The sequence below is a fragment of the Bombus affinis genome, chromosome 16, assembly GCF_024516045.1.
Source record: "Bombus affinis isolate iyBomAffi1 chromosome 16, iyBomAffi1.2, whole genome shotgun sequence".
NCBI lineage: Eukaryota > Metazoa > Arthropoda > Insecta > Hymenoptera > Apidae > Bombus > Bombus affinis.
Window position 1 is genome coordinate 6,334,061 of NC_066359.1, and position 16,459 is coordinate 6,350,519.

Here is a 16,459-nt window from a genome sequence, read left to right on the forward strand (position 1 = left end):
TTGCAGAGAAATTAGCAACATAGCAACCACGATTGTTTGTTTGATAGAAATTTCACTTACTTCTCTCGTTGATTATTCGTGTAAATTCTAATGAATGTTATTTCCTTTATTATTTGCAAAATCGTTTTGAACATGTCTCACAAATCCTGGAACTCGGGTAACAGTCAGGCGAAAGAGAAAATCGTGTTGGAGCCGGAAGTAAGCTGCGAAGGTCAAGTAGTAAAACGATCACATTCCGGACGTGAGCTGGACGAAGCGAAGCTCAGGCAAATCTCAACGTAAAATTCATTTGTGTTGTTCGACGAAAACATAAAAAGAATGGAAAATTTTTGAAAAATTCTTAAATCGTAGCTTGAGGAAATGCCGAAGCGTGGATGGGACTTCGAAAAGACCAAAAATTAGCCACGTTCGCAGACTAAAGACTCAGAATTTAAAAGTCCCACAGATCTCTGAGAGAATCGTCGATATCGTCAACATTCTGCAACACGAAAATTTTCTGGACGTGGTCGATCGGTTCTTCAAACCGAAATCCAACAAGCAACCACGTACCAAAAAGCCACAATCCAAAAAAGCCAATGTGAGCAAGAATCTTGACAGCAAAACTAAAGTGCTCGTGTCCACTGAATCTCATAATAACGCTTTGTAATTTGTTAAAAATAAACAATTTTAACCTGCGAACTGGGTCGTTCCTTAATTAAAGACTTAATGACTAAACCCGTAATGACAATTTTGCAAATAACATTTCTTCTCGACAAATAAAATAAAATGAACTTTCACTTCTCCGATTAATAGATTAATAGATTAAAATTGTAATTTAAAGTGAAAATATTTTTGCAAAACGTGCCATTTTATTGCACATCTCGCTTGAAATTAGCCATGAACACATCCTTGTGAAACACATACGTCACAATATTAAAAATATTTCTCAACGTTTTATTTACAATAAAACTGTCTTCGATAGATAAAATTCGATAAAGTGTGCATCGTCTGGCGTTGCCTCGCTAGCTGTCGCTGCAGCCCTCGTAGGGTGCAGGAACATAAAACCAACTATAATTCGACTATTCTGTCATTTGTAATTCTACGCATAGAGGCAGTAAGAAATATTAAAGAATTAGATTTTTAAACTGTCCAGTTTCCAGACTGTCCAATTTTAAAAAGATCCCTCGACTAATTCATTGACCCAACCTAGTCAGCTAACAGTGTATATAAAATTTGATTATTAACTTTCGTTAACTCTCTTCAGTGCTTAGATGTCTACAGTCACTCTCAATATCGTTCACTCTTTTTGAACACAGTGTCAAATAAACAAGGAATTCGTTATAAAATCTCTACACTTTGAATCCCTGTTAGCATTGTACCATTCAGGCTTTCAGCTTCACAGAGACAATACTAATCACCACTTTTGTTCCCACAAAATCAAAGCTTGCTTTCGGTGTCGTCGTAGATTATTGCAGGGTTCGAGGCAGCCCATTTCTCCTTGAAAGCTAGTTCCTCCTTCTTAGGCCTGGTCTTCAAACTCTGGATACCAGCATAGTGTTCCTCGATCTCTTTCAGAGATCTGCCTTCTGTTTCTGGAAGGATGAAGTAGAGGAGTGCTCCCCCAGCGAAGTTAATTAAAGTGTAGAAGAGGAAGGTTCCTGGAAGAGACATTCCGTTGACCATGTACAGGTACACTTTGTTGGCGATGGAATTGAAGATGTAGCCTATGGATCCAGCCATTCCTGTTGCGCTACTTCGTACCTGGGTCAAAATTGGAGCATTGTCAGAAGATTAGTTTCTCACAACTTCCTGACTCCAGTCGTCATAGTTAGATAATTTTATTTACCTTGGGTTTGCGTTAATGAAATAGGCATACTTTCACGAGGGAATCCTCAGGTTAAGTTAGGATGATGTTCAGGAAACGATGGACCGATTTCCATGCAGGAGATTTTGGTTCGAGTTGTGTTTGGATTATCTTTATGCCAAATTGTGCTCATGATTGACTGAAATTTGCGTTTAAAAGGTGGCAAACCTACCTGTACGGGAAAGACTTCACCAGCCAGGACCCATGGAAGCAGCCTGATGCCAGCATGAGATAGAAAGGCAGCTCCAATCAGCAAAGTCATTGGAATCCAAGAAATATTCTCTGTATTGATCATATCAGCCTGAGTCAAATAGCCATAGACAGCCACCAAACAGAAACACATGCCGGTACCACCGACTGAAAAGAATGTCAGCAACCGCTTGCCGGTGAAATGAATGGCACACACAGAGAGCAATGTTCCTACCAATTCTGCCAGACCAAGAAATACAGCAGCTGTGTATTTGTCTAGAGGCGCGTCTAAACTGTCAAAGATCAATACAGCGTACGTCTGAAGAGTACTGGTTCCTCCAAAAGCGCCAATGCAGAAGGCGATACTGACCAAAAAGAAAGGCACGTAGAAGGTCCTCTTGCCGAAGGATTTCCAGATCTTTTCTTTGGATTCTGCTGGCTTCTGTACATCTTGACAGATGATTCTGAGCTCCGACTGTACGTGGATCGGACTGACCCAACCGCGAAGCCAACAAAGAGCTCGCTCGGCTTCCCTTTGGCGGCCTTTTCCTGAAAAATTGTTTCACGACACTTAATCGGTGACTAATTTAGACTGCTAATTTATACAACAGCGTAGTTGTAATGTAACTTGGCGACTCTGACCCTAACTATAGGCAAGTTATGAGCTGAACCGTGGAAACTATGAGTCTAACTTGAACTGAACTACAAAGTTCATGAGATTAAACGCTAGAAACACCAGTCAAAGTCGTCATACTACATATTTTGTAAAATCATTTGCATCGTAAGGAAGAAAGAGGATTTACCAACAAGCCAATAAGGACTCTCAGGCACCAGGCAGAGGGCAACTAAGCAAATAAGTGGATAGATGAGATTGATCATGGTAACAGTCCTCCAGTTGCCTAATTTGCCACTCAACATCTGCGTGAAAATGCCCATGATCACAGCCATGGTGGAAGTGGCGGATAGCATGCCACGTAAATGGGGCTGCGTCACTTCTGCCACATAGGTCATCACAGGTGCTTCTAGGAGACCACCAGTTAAACCAGTCATGGCCAATGCTATAAACAACATCTCAGCTGTCGTCGCGTAGTAGAAGATGATCCACGCTGCTGTAAATGGAATGGTAGTCAGCATCATGGTTCTCTTTCGTCCTAGGAACTGCGACACTGGACCACTAGCGAAGCAACCGATTGGGACCAGGAACAGATTCAGGCTACCTGTATTGGTATAAGTAGAATGTTTCATAAATTTTAGGCTTTTATGACCTTCTACGAGTTTACGTAATCGATAGACATAAAAAGCTGGCTATATATAAGACGGAAGTGAAAGGAATTCCATTGTGGAAGCCTAATTACGAGCTAGACGTCTAAATTGATGCTTTAAGTCAGACTCTAAAGTCAGATTTCCTTTCAAATTAGTTTTAAATCTGATTGCCCAGTCAGTTGGACTTTGATACTCTGAGATCAGCCTAGTTTTGACATTTCAAACCAGATATTAATTCGAGTCCTGTTGATTTTGGTGCACCATATTCAGCTCCCAAGTCGATCTAAGCTTCAAGGCAAACAAACAACGTGCTCACTTATCCACGTCAATTCCTCCATAGTAACCGGGATCTCAGCGTTCTCCTTTTGAAGTTCCGGGATTAGGACCGTGGAAAATCCCAATGTTGAACCAAAGGTAAGCAGGAGCAGGTTCTTCGCACTGACGGCACAGAACTGTGGAAATGCTTGGCGTAGCCTCGACGTTGTCAGACCCTCAGAGATGCCATTTAGCTCAGCAGGTGACGTTTTCTCGTCATTGCTGGAATGCAAAACAAAATGACGAAACTAGTAAAAGTGCTTCGATGAAAGTGTATGCCAAACCGTACGAATAGATTTCTGCCTGCAGGACCCAAGGGACCTGGCTCGTCAGCTAAAGAAAAAATAGCGTATTTGATATTTGGCATCAAACGTTCTTCAGTAAATTTCATCCAAATTGATCCCACCTAGCATTGTTGAACAAAATTCTGTCTTCTATTTTTGAAACGAAAGATACTTCGATAAATTTTTGCAAGTCATCCAGGTTCTATGTTTTCATCTAACGATGCAGACAGGTGGATCAACGACAGATGGGGTCCAAATTGGCGTACTTGGATCGACACCGAGTCGCAGGTTTAATTCCATTGAACGTGATTTTCTTTCTTCAACGAAACTGGGTTAACAACGATTGCGCAATTGTTATCCAATGGCCCAATTAAGTTCCACTCGGTTGGGTTCCATACATTAAATGGGTAATTTAAAACCCGTAATCTAAAACCTGCCCTTGCTGGCTCCAATAAATTTTCCAACGCGTCGTAATTATTGGGTTGGCAACTAAGTGATTGCCGACTTTGTCATTACCACCTAATGACAAGATCCGCAATCACTTAGTTGCCAACCCAATAGAATAGCAATTGAGAAAATGTGGTATGTCTTGAATAAAATTATTACAAAATTCTTGAAATATATTTCCGAGTGTATAAACTTTGACGAAATTGTATCCGGAAAAATTATGGTTCAGAAAGATTGTACAATTAAAAAAATTGATGAAATATGATAAAATTGAATAAAGTAAAAAATTGTACAATTATGAGAAATTATTATTTTAAAATTCTACAATTTTTAATAATAATATACTGCTTTACTTGTATTTGCATTAATAGATTATTTTACAATTTTCATAGGCTTTTTGTTATTTTTCTAAAAATACAATTTCGAGATTTGTCTTTGTAATTTACAATAACGTTTTTGTGCAAAAGGCAAAAATTCACGTTGGAAGAAGATTCACGCTCGTCACAGGTGAACACCTGTGCCTAGCATCATCAGTGGCTGGCTTTTTTGTCATTGACATAGTTCTCTTTTTGCGTGAAAGGAACCGGAGGCTCTCGACTATTGCAGTTGCATAAGCGATGCTACAAGTGCGTTCTCTCAGTTTTTGTGAAATTTCAAATGACTGGTTAGCCAGGTCAATTAAAGAAATAAATACATCGACTTGCTCTCACTTATCAACTTGTTGGAAATTTCGACAATCGTATAATTCTATTTTTTTAAATTGGAAAATTAAAAATATTATATTTACCGGTGCTGAAAGATAGAAACATCGACCAGATGAAATCTGAACTTAACTTTTATCGTAGAACGTGTGAACATAAATGATACTTGAAGAAAAATAATCGATCATCTCTGTTATCGAGAATTACATTTGGTAAACAATTCCTGAGATTCTGAATTATCCTCTTTCAATCGATCAATTCACTATTTTTCACAATTTTGGAAATTTTGTCAAGAATGTGAATAACTTGAAACATGACATTAAAAAATGGCATAAAATGAGACAAAAATTGTTTTATCAGTATAACATGAAGAATACATATTTGGTGAAAATGTCTCATATTTTATGTAAGAACAATAAATCTGTATAATAAATATTTTTTATATTCGCTGTGATTGTAAATAAATTGTTTATTGTACTTTTAATATGAAATGCAATTACCCTCGGCAAATTATGGCTCAAAGATTACAATAAATCAAAGTCATGGGATTAAAATTTGGATTGTTTCTAAAATTTAGTAATTAAAAAAAGATATATATATATATATAAGGTAGACAAAATTGTTACCAAAATAATCTGATAAATTGATAAAAAAGAGAGAGGAAGCGTGATGCAGACCTGTTTGTGTCTACTCAAAAACTTGGGAAACAAGATTCACAGCAGACGAAATGAAAATGATAACTTGTATTAAAACGAGTTTTGTGTTGATTAGATCGCCTGAGGGATCCGGTTATGCAGTCATACAGGTGGCTGCACGTGAAAGGAAAAGTGCCACATAGAAAAGTATAGTACACTTCCATCGGTATTATTAAATATCATGACTAGACTGCGAATGATTGTTATCTTTATATTTCATTTACATGTCAAAAGGAAGCTTTGCTCTAACATCGATATTGTTAACTACTAGTATACCAAGTATATTAAATATATTAGTAGTTAACAATATCAATGTTAAAACAAAGCTTTCTTTTGACATGTAAAAGATATACTTAATATACTACTAATATACTAATATATAAAGTATATTAAATATATCACTAGTTAACAATATCAGTGCCAAACCAAGGCTTCCTTTTGACATGTAAAAGATATACTTAATATACTACTAATATACTAATATATAAAGTATATTAAATATATCACTAGTTAACAATATCAGTGCCAAACCAAGGCTTCCTTTTGACATGTAAAAGATATATTTAATATACTACTAATATACTAATATATAAAGTATATTAAATATATTACTAGTTAACAATATCAGTGCCAAACCAAGGCTTCCTTTTGACATGTAAAAGATATACTTAATATACTACTAATATACTAATATATAAAGTATATTAAATATATTACTAATTAACAATATCAGTGCCAAACCAAGGCTTCCTTTTGACATGTAAAAGATATACTTAATATACTACTAGCGCACGAATGGAATCAAAGGAGGCGCCTGTAGCGTATCAAAAGATTAGCGAAAATAACTCGTTATGAGCTTATTATGTTCTTACGCCTCTGCGATATATATTTCTGGCGCGATAAGCATAATTCCATGATAATATTTACGATCCTTATTATCCTTGTTCTACACGCTGATTTTATTCTAATCGCGTTTTATATCGTTTTATCAATGTGGTTTCAGGTCTATGATGATGAGATGAATTAGGAATCGCTGCGTCATTTCGATTCACATCGTCGAGTAAAATTGTAAAAATAATGCTCGCTCGATTAGTTACAACGTGATTCCACGATGTTTCCATGTATGTTTTACGATAGCTACGCGATGATATTTAATTAGTTCAATGATTGTTCAGGATATCTTGGTTTCCTCTCTTAAAAGAAATGCCGTTGTGTTTGGATTGTTCTTAGTGGAAATGCTCGGTCAACGCAAGATTGCCTCTTAAAAACGACGTTTTAACAAGCAGCGTGTAAACTGATGCTTTCACATCGTCATGAAGCTTATCGACATTCCTATTGCATTCAAGGAGCACGCGTTTCTCTTATCATAGATTAAGAGCACAATTTCTGATATAGCTAAAGTAATAATAATCTTAGCTAAGATTTCTAAGGATTCGCTGCTACCGATTGTAGCACGGTACTATCTACTGAGATTTATTTTATTTGTAGATGCCACGTTAAAATAAAGTTTCGTATATTACGTGTTTTACGTGTATACGAACGGTTTGAAAACGAGCAATAAATCATATTAAAAACAGCTACTAATAGCGTGAGAACGAGACTTTTATAATCGTAAACGATAGCGTCTTTTAATTCTTTTCTTCTTATCTGAATCGCAATTTTATTCTTCGTTCAGGTTATGGCTCGTGGTGCGACACTAGCGCCGCACGTGTCGATTACTAGTTCGCGATATGCGTACTTATCTATATAAATAATTGCCACTGTATCCTTTGAATTACTCATTGCTCTTCCCTTATTTATTATCTATTTCTCAAATATACTTGCGATTATTGAATCCACTTATAAATACAATAAAAATCATATTTTACAAATTTGTAGTTTGCGCGAAAGTTTCGTCTCAACGTTGAGATATAATCTTGCAGTGGTAATCAAATGTATATGTTTTGTTTGTTTAGATAAATAGAGAATTGTAGCGATATCTTGATCCTGTTCGTACTTTCTAAGAAGCACCTAATCCAGGAATTAGTTTTATCTTGAGAAATATTGATCGATTTAAAGGTAACCGTGTTTATATATTTCGTCGTTATCCAACCACGTATCGTAAAACTATAAAAAACCGGATTATTTTTACAGAATCGTAAGACTGCTGGCTTTTTAGTCCAACTGAACAATCTCTTTTGTAACGAAAAATAATATGAAAGATAATAAACGACAATAAGGAAGCTAAATAAAAAAGTATAAAAATAGATGTGTAATATACTGTTATAATGTTCAGTCTGCCATATTCTACAGGCATTTTCTTATCTCTTTTACAATTTGCAACTTGTTTCAGAATTGGCATCGAGTATGCTTTATAGCCATTTATTACAACAGATTGTTGCATTCATTATCATTATATTTATGTTGACTGCGATTATGTGTATTTACTTTACATTTGTAAGCTCCCTACTCCCACGTTCCACTTTGTTTAAACGAAACGAACTTAAATCAAGCAATTCGTCATGAAAGAATCATCGGCCAGAATTGAGATAAAAAGGCATTCTGAAATCTGTAAGAAAGTAAATTTTCATTATCCATTTTGACCATTTACAGCTATCGTAATCGGTATTTGTACGTGACGCCATGCTGATACGACCTTCATGGTGTCTAGTTACCGTCATAATGCGTCATCGTTGAGGAAATAATAGCCTTGAATGCGTCGAGTTTCGTGAAAAATCATGGACCTTGATTTAAAGAATCGCAGGAGAAAAATGAAGAAAAATCTGACTCGAAAGCAGATTCAACATTTCGATTCGAACTGGTCGATTCTCGAAATTGTCCTTTCAAAAAATTATTTTTTAGTTTAATTGAATTTTTTAGCCTCCGAGCCGATAATTTTGAGAAACTTTAAAAACTGATCGATTTGAGAGAAATTGTTTAATCTTGATATTCGACAATAGCAATATTTGCCAATTTGTAGCAAATCCGTGGACTTGACCGATTTTTCATGTTTTCATCTGCATTAAATCTTTTCTTAATTTTGAACAAAAATTCCAAAGGGAGGATTTTAAGGACTTTAAAAATTGACCAATTCGAAATTGCCAATCATCAATTATCTAAAATACATCTTTCTATTCTTCTAAGAAAGTGATTCACGCGTATTAGAGCAGCGGTTATAGTCGCTTATCTTCGCTTTATCAGTTCGTTAATCCAACTTTCCAGAAAATTCGGTTGCATACGATTTCGTTTGATGCCGCGCGCGTGCTCCGCGTTTTTCATTTTCCCGTGATTTCTTCGAATTATTACGAACGGATTATTCGGCTTAGGGAAAACGACAGGTAAATTTATCTTCCGATTTCCTTTCCCCGTTTCTCCGCCGATAATAATCTTTAATGCCGTCGATGAAGTCTCATCTGCATCTTACAGTTTATTTTTACCCCAATCAACGCAAGCATGCGAAGAAGGAAATGATCGCGTAATTGCCCGACCAAGGACGTACCTGAAGAAGTTCCAGTCACTTTTTCTCGATTTTTATGAAACGATATTTCGCTTTAAGTTTCATGCACGTTTAAATAATTTCCAGTCTAAAATAATGCATCTAGGTCCACAGACGTACAAACGAAATTTTTTTATTTGATAAAGTTGCAAAAGTCATATTTCAGGTCTATGTCCAGGTAGCAATAAAGTTACATTCGTTGTTTGTAGAATAGCTATATATCAGAGATCACACGTATATGCAAATTTTTCACGAATTTCATCTTTTGGTTGGCCAATTATTCGACACAGAGGGAACGACATTATTCTATTTGCATTCTGTTAGCAACGCTCCACGGTTTTCCTCGTAATCACAGAAAAATAACCGCATAATCGTGCTACAATGTTCATTGAACAAAGAAATCTAACCTAACCTCGATCTAACACCAACCTAACCCTAACCTATTTGTATAGTTTGTTTAACGATGCATATTCTAAGAGCCTGCAGATGAAGGATGCTTTTACGCAATTTTGTACGACTCAAAGTATTAATCGAGCATCGATAATCAATTAAACGACACGCCAAATGACGATTGTCTTTATACGATTTAAAATTCTAGAGAAGTACGTGCCATTTGGATTGCCATTTTGCTGGCTAGCCACTCGTGGCCTCAACTTGGACTTCTCAAAAATATCGCTCGAGTCCTTTTGATCCTTCGATATCAGCAGAATACTTTTGATCCTCTTAATCCATCGAATCTGTCCCAATGTTGCCTCGAGCAAAGAGAACAGAAACCAATGAAACTATTGGGTTGGCAATTAAGTGATTGCGGGTTTTGTCATTACAACCTAATGACAATATCCGCAATCACTTAGTTGCCAACGGAATAATAAGCCAATTGGCTAGTTGCGTCTCATTTAAAAGATGCTTTCCCATGAAAAACAGCAATCGTCACCTATCATTTTTGTTCTGCGGATTCCACGTCCGAACTATGGTCGGTTGTGTCAAAGACGACTAAAACAGATGTTAAGCGATCATTTCGTAACGATGATCGACGATAGCAAGACGAGGATCACGTTCCGAGAAGCTCATTTGCTATGGATGGTCGCACAACGTTTCGATTATTGTCGCGAAATTTTCCTGTTTGGTGCGAAACGTAGTACAAACAGCAGCACGCGTGTTATCAGGAAATGCCCCGACAGTTAGCTCGTTCAATAGCTTCCAGGAATGTTAATTCTCTCCAAGCGGGGAAACACCGTTCGATCTTTCTGTTGGTTTTGAAAATTAAGCGTTCGTCGCGTCATATCTGAGTCAGTAGCACGTTGCAACGTTAGAAAATATTTCACGTTGCAGCAACGTACGAGAAAAGCTTCGTCAGTACGCGCGACTCTTTGCCCCGATCTTTCACAAAGTGTGTTTCGTTGCCGAAGCCAGAACAACGTCGAAGTATTACAATTTTTAGTGGAATTAACATTTTATCATTTACTGATTAATGATAGAATGTTGGTGGAATAAAAAAATTGCGAATGAACCTATGTTTCGTATGCTACGCACCAGTTGATGCCAGAAGAAGATAACAAGTAATAGTTCTGGTCTTAACCTGCGATTAATTGGGCTAAATTATCTAAGAAGCTAGCAAGCTTTAATCATCTGAAATTCAGTAGATTTAGTTGGAAGATTTTCATTTAGAAGGGAAAAGTAGCTTTATTTCTTATCTCCTGTATTTTCTATCTTCTTCTTCTTTCACAATATTTTTCAATGGCTTATTTCATAATATAACTGCTAATGCCTGTTTTCTACTATAATTGACGATGTTCTCTGTAAAATAATTACAAACCTGATACGAATCTACAACTTACTATTATAATATAACTTAATGACTGTACATTGATTTTTGTACAATTGATAATTGTACAACGTAAGGGTCGTCCTGAGGGTTAATCATTTTTTGCAAAATAAAATTTACATGATCACGACATCAGCATTGTGTTTCATTAATTTTTCCTCACCATAGAGAGCTGACCAAATATCCAATTGAATGGCACGGACATAACACGAAGAAGGCAAGTTAAATACCCAGGACTCCACTTAGACACACAATTTACATGGAAACAACATACTAAGTCAATTATAGACAAAATACGGATAAAAAGAAGACAGATGTATTGGCTAATTAGTCGAAACTCTAAACTCAGCATAGAAAATAAACTAAAAATCTACAAAACGATAATAAAACCAATTTGGACGTCAGGAATACCACTATGGGGGACAGCAGCAATCAGCCACATAAATAAACTAGAGGCGCTACAATCGAAGATACACAAAGGAGGATATACACAAAGACTTAAAAATACCAACAGTCAAAGAAGAAATCGCCAAGTACGCAGAAAAATACAAGGAAAGGACGGCAACACATCGAAATCAGCCGACTGCTGAAGCGAGCAAAACTCTCATAAAGAGACGACTAAAAAGAAAACACCTCACTGACCTCACTAAAGAAATAAAATAGTCAAACTCGAAGATAATATCCCGTAGCCATCCACATGTTATTTAACGATCAAATTAGAAAAATTTACCAAATGTCCAGCTGGATAAATTGCAAAATACAAATTAAATAATAATAAAAAAAAAAGAATAGAGGGTTGTAACTATGAATAGGTTACTCTCGAGCAACTTGGCTCAATTCACGTATCGTCGTGATATTCGTGTGTTGTTATTATAAATCGGTCAGAGTATCCACATAAGCATTCGTTGATTTACGCGATATGGTAATCCGATACAACAGCGCACTCGAATGGAACGCTTTGTTATTATTAATGTTGGAAGCTTGTTTCATGTTCGATGACTATTTATCGAGTATTGCTCATCTTGATTACACGTAACTGTACGAAAGAATGTATAACAGCCAGAAGCATAAACTAAAGCGACACGAGAAGAATTACACGATGCTCGATGCGTGATAGAATTCGTTCAAAGTGAAAGTAACTGTTTGTTATGCGATGCAAAGAATTTCTCGAATGTTACACGTATCACATGGCTAACGAGTATCGAATTTTCTCCATCTTTTTGAAACACTTTTCGCACATTTCAAAGATTGTCAAAGATCGCACGTTTTATAGGTTAAGGTTGGCAACTAAGTGATTGCGGATTTCGTCAACACCACCTAATGACAAAGCATTGACAAAATCCGCAATCACTTAGTTGCCAACCCAATTGTTTTAACTAAAAAGCTCGAACCTTCGAACGCATTTCGATATATTTCGTCCACGCAACTGGGGCATATTCGAAATTCGAAAGTTTTCGTGCGGAGTTCTGAAATTTTGCGTAACTGAAGATTTTAATAATAAAAGCTTAACAAATTTGCGATTTAGCACGCTCGGACGTTTAAAATCTTTTCTACGCGAATTTCTCAATGCTGCAACGTTTAAAAATGTAAGAAACCTTCGAAATCTTTTAAATGTTTAACTTTCAAATGTTTGGACGTTTGAAGGTTCAAGTATTCGAAACGTGAAGTTTGACAGAATTAAATCAAAATTGAAAATTCCTCCTCCACGGCATTCAAAATCCTTGTTCCTGATAATTTACGATTTCCAAATATATTGGCAAACTGAGAATACTTTACAGGACAGTAAAGTGCAGCATTCACGTGACCAAACCTATGGAACACTATCGCGTTACGTAACAACCTGCAGTAATGTTGCCGGTGCTATGAGAAAAAAAGAGCTGCAAGAATTGCCTTTTGTTCTTACAATGAGAATTTTCATCTGGTTATCCGTGATTTTTTTTAAGAGAAAAAAAAAAGGGAACACGTAATTATTGGTATAAAAAGAAGCAGCAGTGTCTACCATAGAAAACAGTAGTTTTTCCATTAAAAAAAAAAAAAAAAAACAGCAGTATACAATCAAGATAAAATCATCGAATAAAAGTAAGTTGTTTATCAAACGTTGAAAGCAATATAAAATAATAATAATTCAATTTCCTCTCTAATTTGGAATTTTTTAATATTATTCTTTTAGCAAGTTGTTAGCTTTTCGCTTTCACAACGACAGCAACAAGAATAAGATAAAAAATCCTTTACGATCTGTGATAAAAAAACATGCCAAAATGATATGAATGGCTTGTTGAAACTGGCATTTCTTAACGAGAAGAATATTATTAACATATAACAATAATATATGGATATTAACAATATCGAAAAGGCCAGCATTAAATCCAAAGAAATATCAGAGAACGAAAGAAGCGATTGTTAAATGAAAATCCCCATAGAAATTGTCCAATTTGGAACTTTAGAAAAAGGTATTTAACAATGATATTATTTAAATAGTGGTATTATATAATAAACATTACATAATGTGGTGAATAGGATTGAAATTATTATTAAATATTATGAAGAAAATATCGATAAATTGAAATTCTTATCGCAAAAATTTATTTGTTTTAGGGCCTGTAAGCAGCGAATTGGAAGAATATTTGTCAAGTAATATCATCGGGAAATTGAGCTGTTTTCTTTAAAAATTAAATACAAGGTGCCTGAATTATTTGTCCTTCGAATGACAAGGCATTTTTCAGATAAAGTTATCAGCCAATGTACAATATATTGGATCATAAAAATAAGAGCAGTCGATAGCTTGTTTGAATTTTACTTACGTATTTACAAGACACCGTGTAAATAACCGTTAAACAGAATTATCTAAGCGAGGAAGGCAATTATTTCTGAAGATCAACGAGTTCGTTAGATAAATTTATTCTCCTTATTGCGAATCACACAGACGTTCAATGTTAGTAGAAAATTTGAAGAATTTACAGACCTGGTGGTATCGTTGTTTCCTGGCTGCGCCATTCTAAATCGATAGTGTACACCGTATATTACTGTTCTTGAGCTGTTTTCAAAATTCTTTCACAAGCGCATTCTTTGTTTCGCGCGTTCTGCACCAAACTTCTTCTTTCTGCTTGCAAATAACGTTCGAAGAATTCGGGTAATCTCATGAGATCCTGTCAGGATTTTCTTCCTCTCAGATCTTGTCAAGATTTTCCTCGCAAAAAATAATTCAACTTACTCTTCCTCCGGGAAAAAAAAAAATCGAAGACGATTTCACGAGCGACTGGCTTCGATAAAGAGAATTTATGTTTCACTCGTCTTCTTAATCCTCGCCGATTTACATTCTTCTCATGTCTTCGACTTTCGCATCTTTTACGATCACGAGAATCGTGCTGTCATTTAAAATAAGCCGTTAGAAAATCTTGCAAGAGCTTCTGTTTGCTATTCTGTTGTGCTGTTCTTCTTACTCCAACATCGCGCGGATCTCTTCTAATCGCAAAGAGTCCAAGAGTTCTACTTTCATTGACAAACGACAGACAGATATTTGAAAAGTTGCTTTCCTCCGATATTTTCTGTAGCGATGATTTTTACTGTTGCAGCTGGTTAGCTTTGATCAGAGCCGCAGGATTTACGAGTACGAGCCGAATATCCCAGATACTTTCACTTCTCTCCTTCACCTTGCGACTTCCCTTGCTCGAAAATCCTAGCGTTGCAACTGAAATCCGCGTCTATGCGCCAGCCTTGCGTTCAAATGTTTCCCAAAGCCTCGTCGATCGTTCGCTCGCGTGCCTCGCTCGTGACTAAAATTCCGACGTTGACAAGTTGCAGTTGAGAAAAGCCACTGGAGGCAGGTCAAACGACCAGATCGCCTTGCCAAGCGCCGATCGCGTCCAACGACGAAGAAAACGGCGATAATAAGGTCTTATGGACAGTGCGGGATTCGAACACGAGGTCTGGTTATCTTCTTTCTCGTATTTACGTGGAAACGCGATTTCCCGAGCTGCAGCTAGTCGTCTGGTCTTTTTGGCCAGGCCGGGAGTCTCACGGGGCAACAACGAGCGTTTGCACGACCACTTCCGCTTGCAAGCCGAGAGCACAGCCAGCTAGTCCTTCGCCCGACTCTTGTCAGACGCACTAAACTGTTAATGAAAGCGAACAGCTCGAGTGCACCTTCCGATTCCTCCTCCACCAAACACGTTCGCTTTCATCAACGAGCACATGTGACGGGTCAGCTTCAGTCAGGCGAATATCAGTCGCGCAAATGAGGAGACCGGTGTTTTCTAATCCTCTTTCCAAATTGATCAGACCGACGCGGGGAAAGACGAGCGGCAGTGGAAAACAGCAACGTTGAATTTAGAGTTTGGGACAAAGTGGATGATTCGGAGGCTCCTCGTTGCTCTACTGGTAAGCTGCTAACGATAGTTGGTCAACTGGAGTAGACGTCTTGGCTTGAAATATTAGAGTAGAGGTTTTGGGTTTTATTCGATTATACGCATTCTCTTCAATATTGTACTGAATAGCAATGTTTGGTGTCGCGTTTCACTCAAATTGGATGCTGTAAAGTATTAGGAGTAGCATTGTTAGTGTTAGGAATAAAGTATATTAATATGTGGCTTGGGGAGTGAATTCATATCACACTGAATATTTATGTGTTGATCTAACTCAAACTGAGCCATGCAAAGTGTTAGAAATTGTTCTTTCTATTACAAATTCTTGGTATTCTAAAGTTCACTGATACAGCTTGTGGAAATCAGTGGGCCACAATATCAAACTGTATGATTGTCTGGTGTTGTATGTAGTTCAAACTATTGGAAATCACATCTTGTATCCTCTTTGTTGGTATTCTGAAATTCACTCAAGTGGCTTGGGACTTTGTTGCATTAAATATTTAAAATGCAAGCTTGAGCTGGTTCACAGGAAATTTGTTTGGTAAAAGGGTTCTTACTGCTATCTTAAAAATCATTGAAGAATATTGGGAGAATTCAAGTACTATAATGTCATACTCTCAGCTACAGGTAGCTTCATTGAACTAGATTTTCTTCTATCAGGAAAAGTGTCCTCTTCAGTATCTTAGAATTTATTGAATTACTTTAGAAATGTGACTCTTACTTTGGAAGTTTAATGTTGATACAAAAGGCATGATATATGCTTTACAACAACAATTTATCTTTGAGTACTTCATTGTCTTGATAATCAATTAATACAATCTGACCATCATTGGATTACTTGAGTAATCTACATGTATAAGTAATGGCAATGTAAGTACATAGCAAATGCTTATTAATTAATTAGTGTATTAAAACAAAAATCGTTCTGTTAAGTTCAAACTTTATATATTGGCCATTGAGAATTCTTCATACTAACTGAGACAGCTCTCAGCATGCTAATTATCCTTAACACCTGTTGTTTATTGCCACTGACACTATGGAAAACTTTTTATCTTTATTTT

The 16,459-nt window shown here is 36.5% G+C and overlaps 1 protein-coding gene and 1 long non-coding RNA gene across 9 annotated transcripts in view; one reads left to right on the forward strand and one right to left on the reverse strand.

The window, feature by feature from the left end:
* Positions 1-16,459, forward strand: part of LOC126925524 (uncharacterized) — a 63,189-nt gene that overhangs the window by 46,158 nt on the left and 572 nt on the right. The window contains exons 2-5 of one of the 5 annotated variants that reach the window (XR_007713962.1): positions 11,206-12,623; positions 12,816-13,116; positions 13,208-13,487; positions 13,633-16,268. This is a non-coding gene — a long non-coding RNA (uncharacterized LOC126925524). Of the gene's footprint in view, positions 1-10,359; positions 10,772-11,205; positions 13,117-13,207; positions 13,488-13,632; positions 16,269-16,459 lie in introns of those variants that run through there. The other 4 variants (XR_007713963.1, XR_007713961.1, XR_007713960.1 and 1 more) reach the window with 4 other exon arrangements.
* On the reverse strand, positions 913-14,147 carry LOC126925505 (facilitated trehalose transporter Tret1-like). 4 transcript variants are annotated; one of them, XM_050741111.1, is made up of 5 exons: positions 14,000-14,147; positions 3,612-3,832; positions 2,836-3,249; positions 2,016-2,581; positions 913-1,740 (listed from the first exon to the last, which is right to left on the reverse strand). In XM_050741111.1, exons 1-5 carry the CDS (start codon positions 14,029-14,031, stop codon positions 1,417-1,419), a joined length of 1,557 nt encoding a protein of 518 aa, XP_050597068.1. In that variant the 5' UTR covers positions 14,032-14,147; the 3' UTR covers positions 913-1,416. The 4 variants fall into 4 exon arrangements, with proteins under 4 accessions (XP_050597068.1, XP_050597069.1, XP_050597070.1 ...); XM_050741112.1 differs by lacking the exon at positions 14,000-14,147 and adding an exon at positions 13,839-13,974; XM_050741113.1 differs by lacking the exon at positions 14,000-14,147 and adding an exon at positions 3,900-4,423.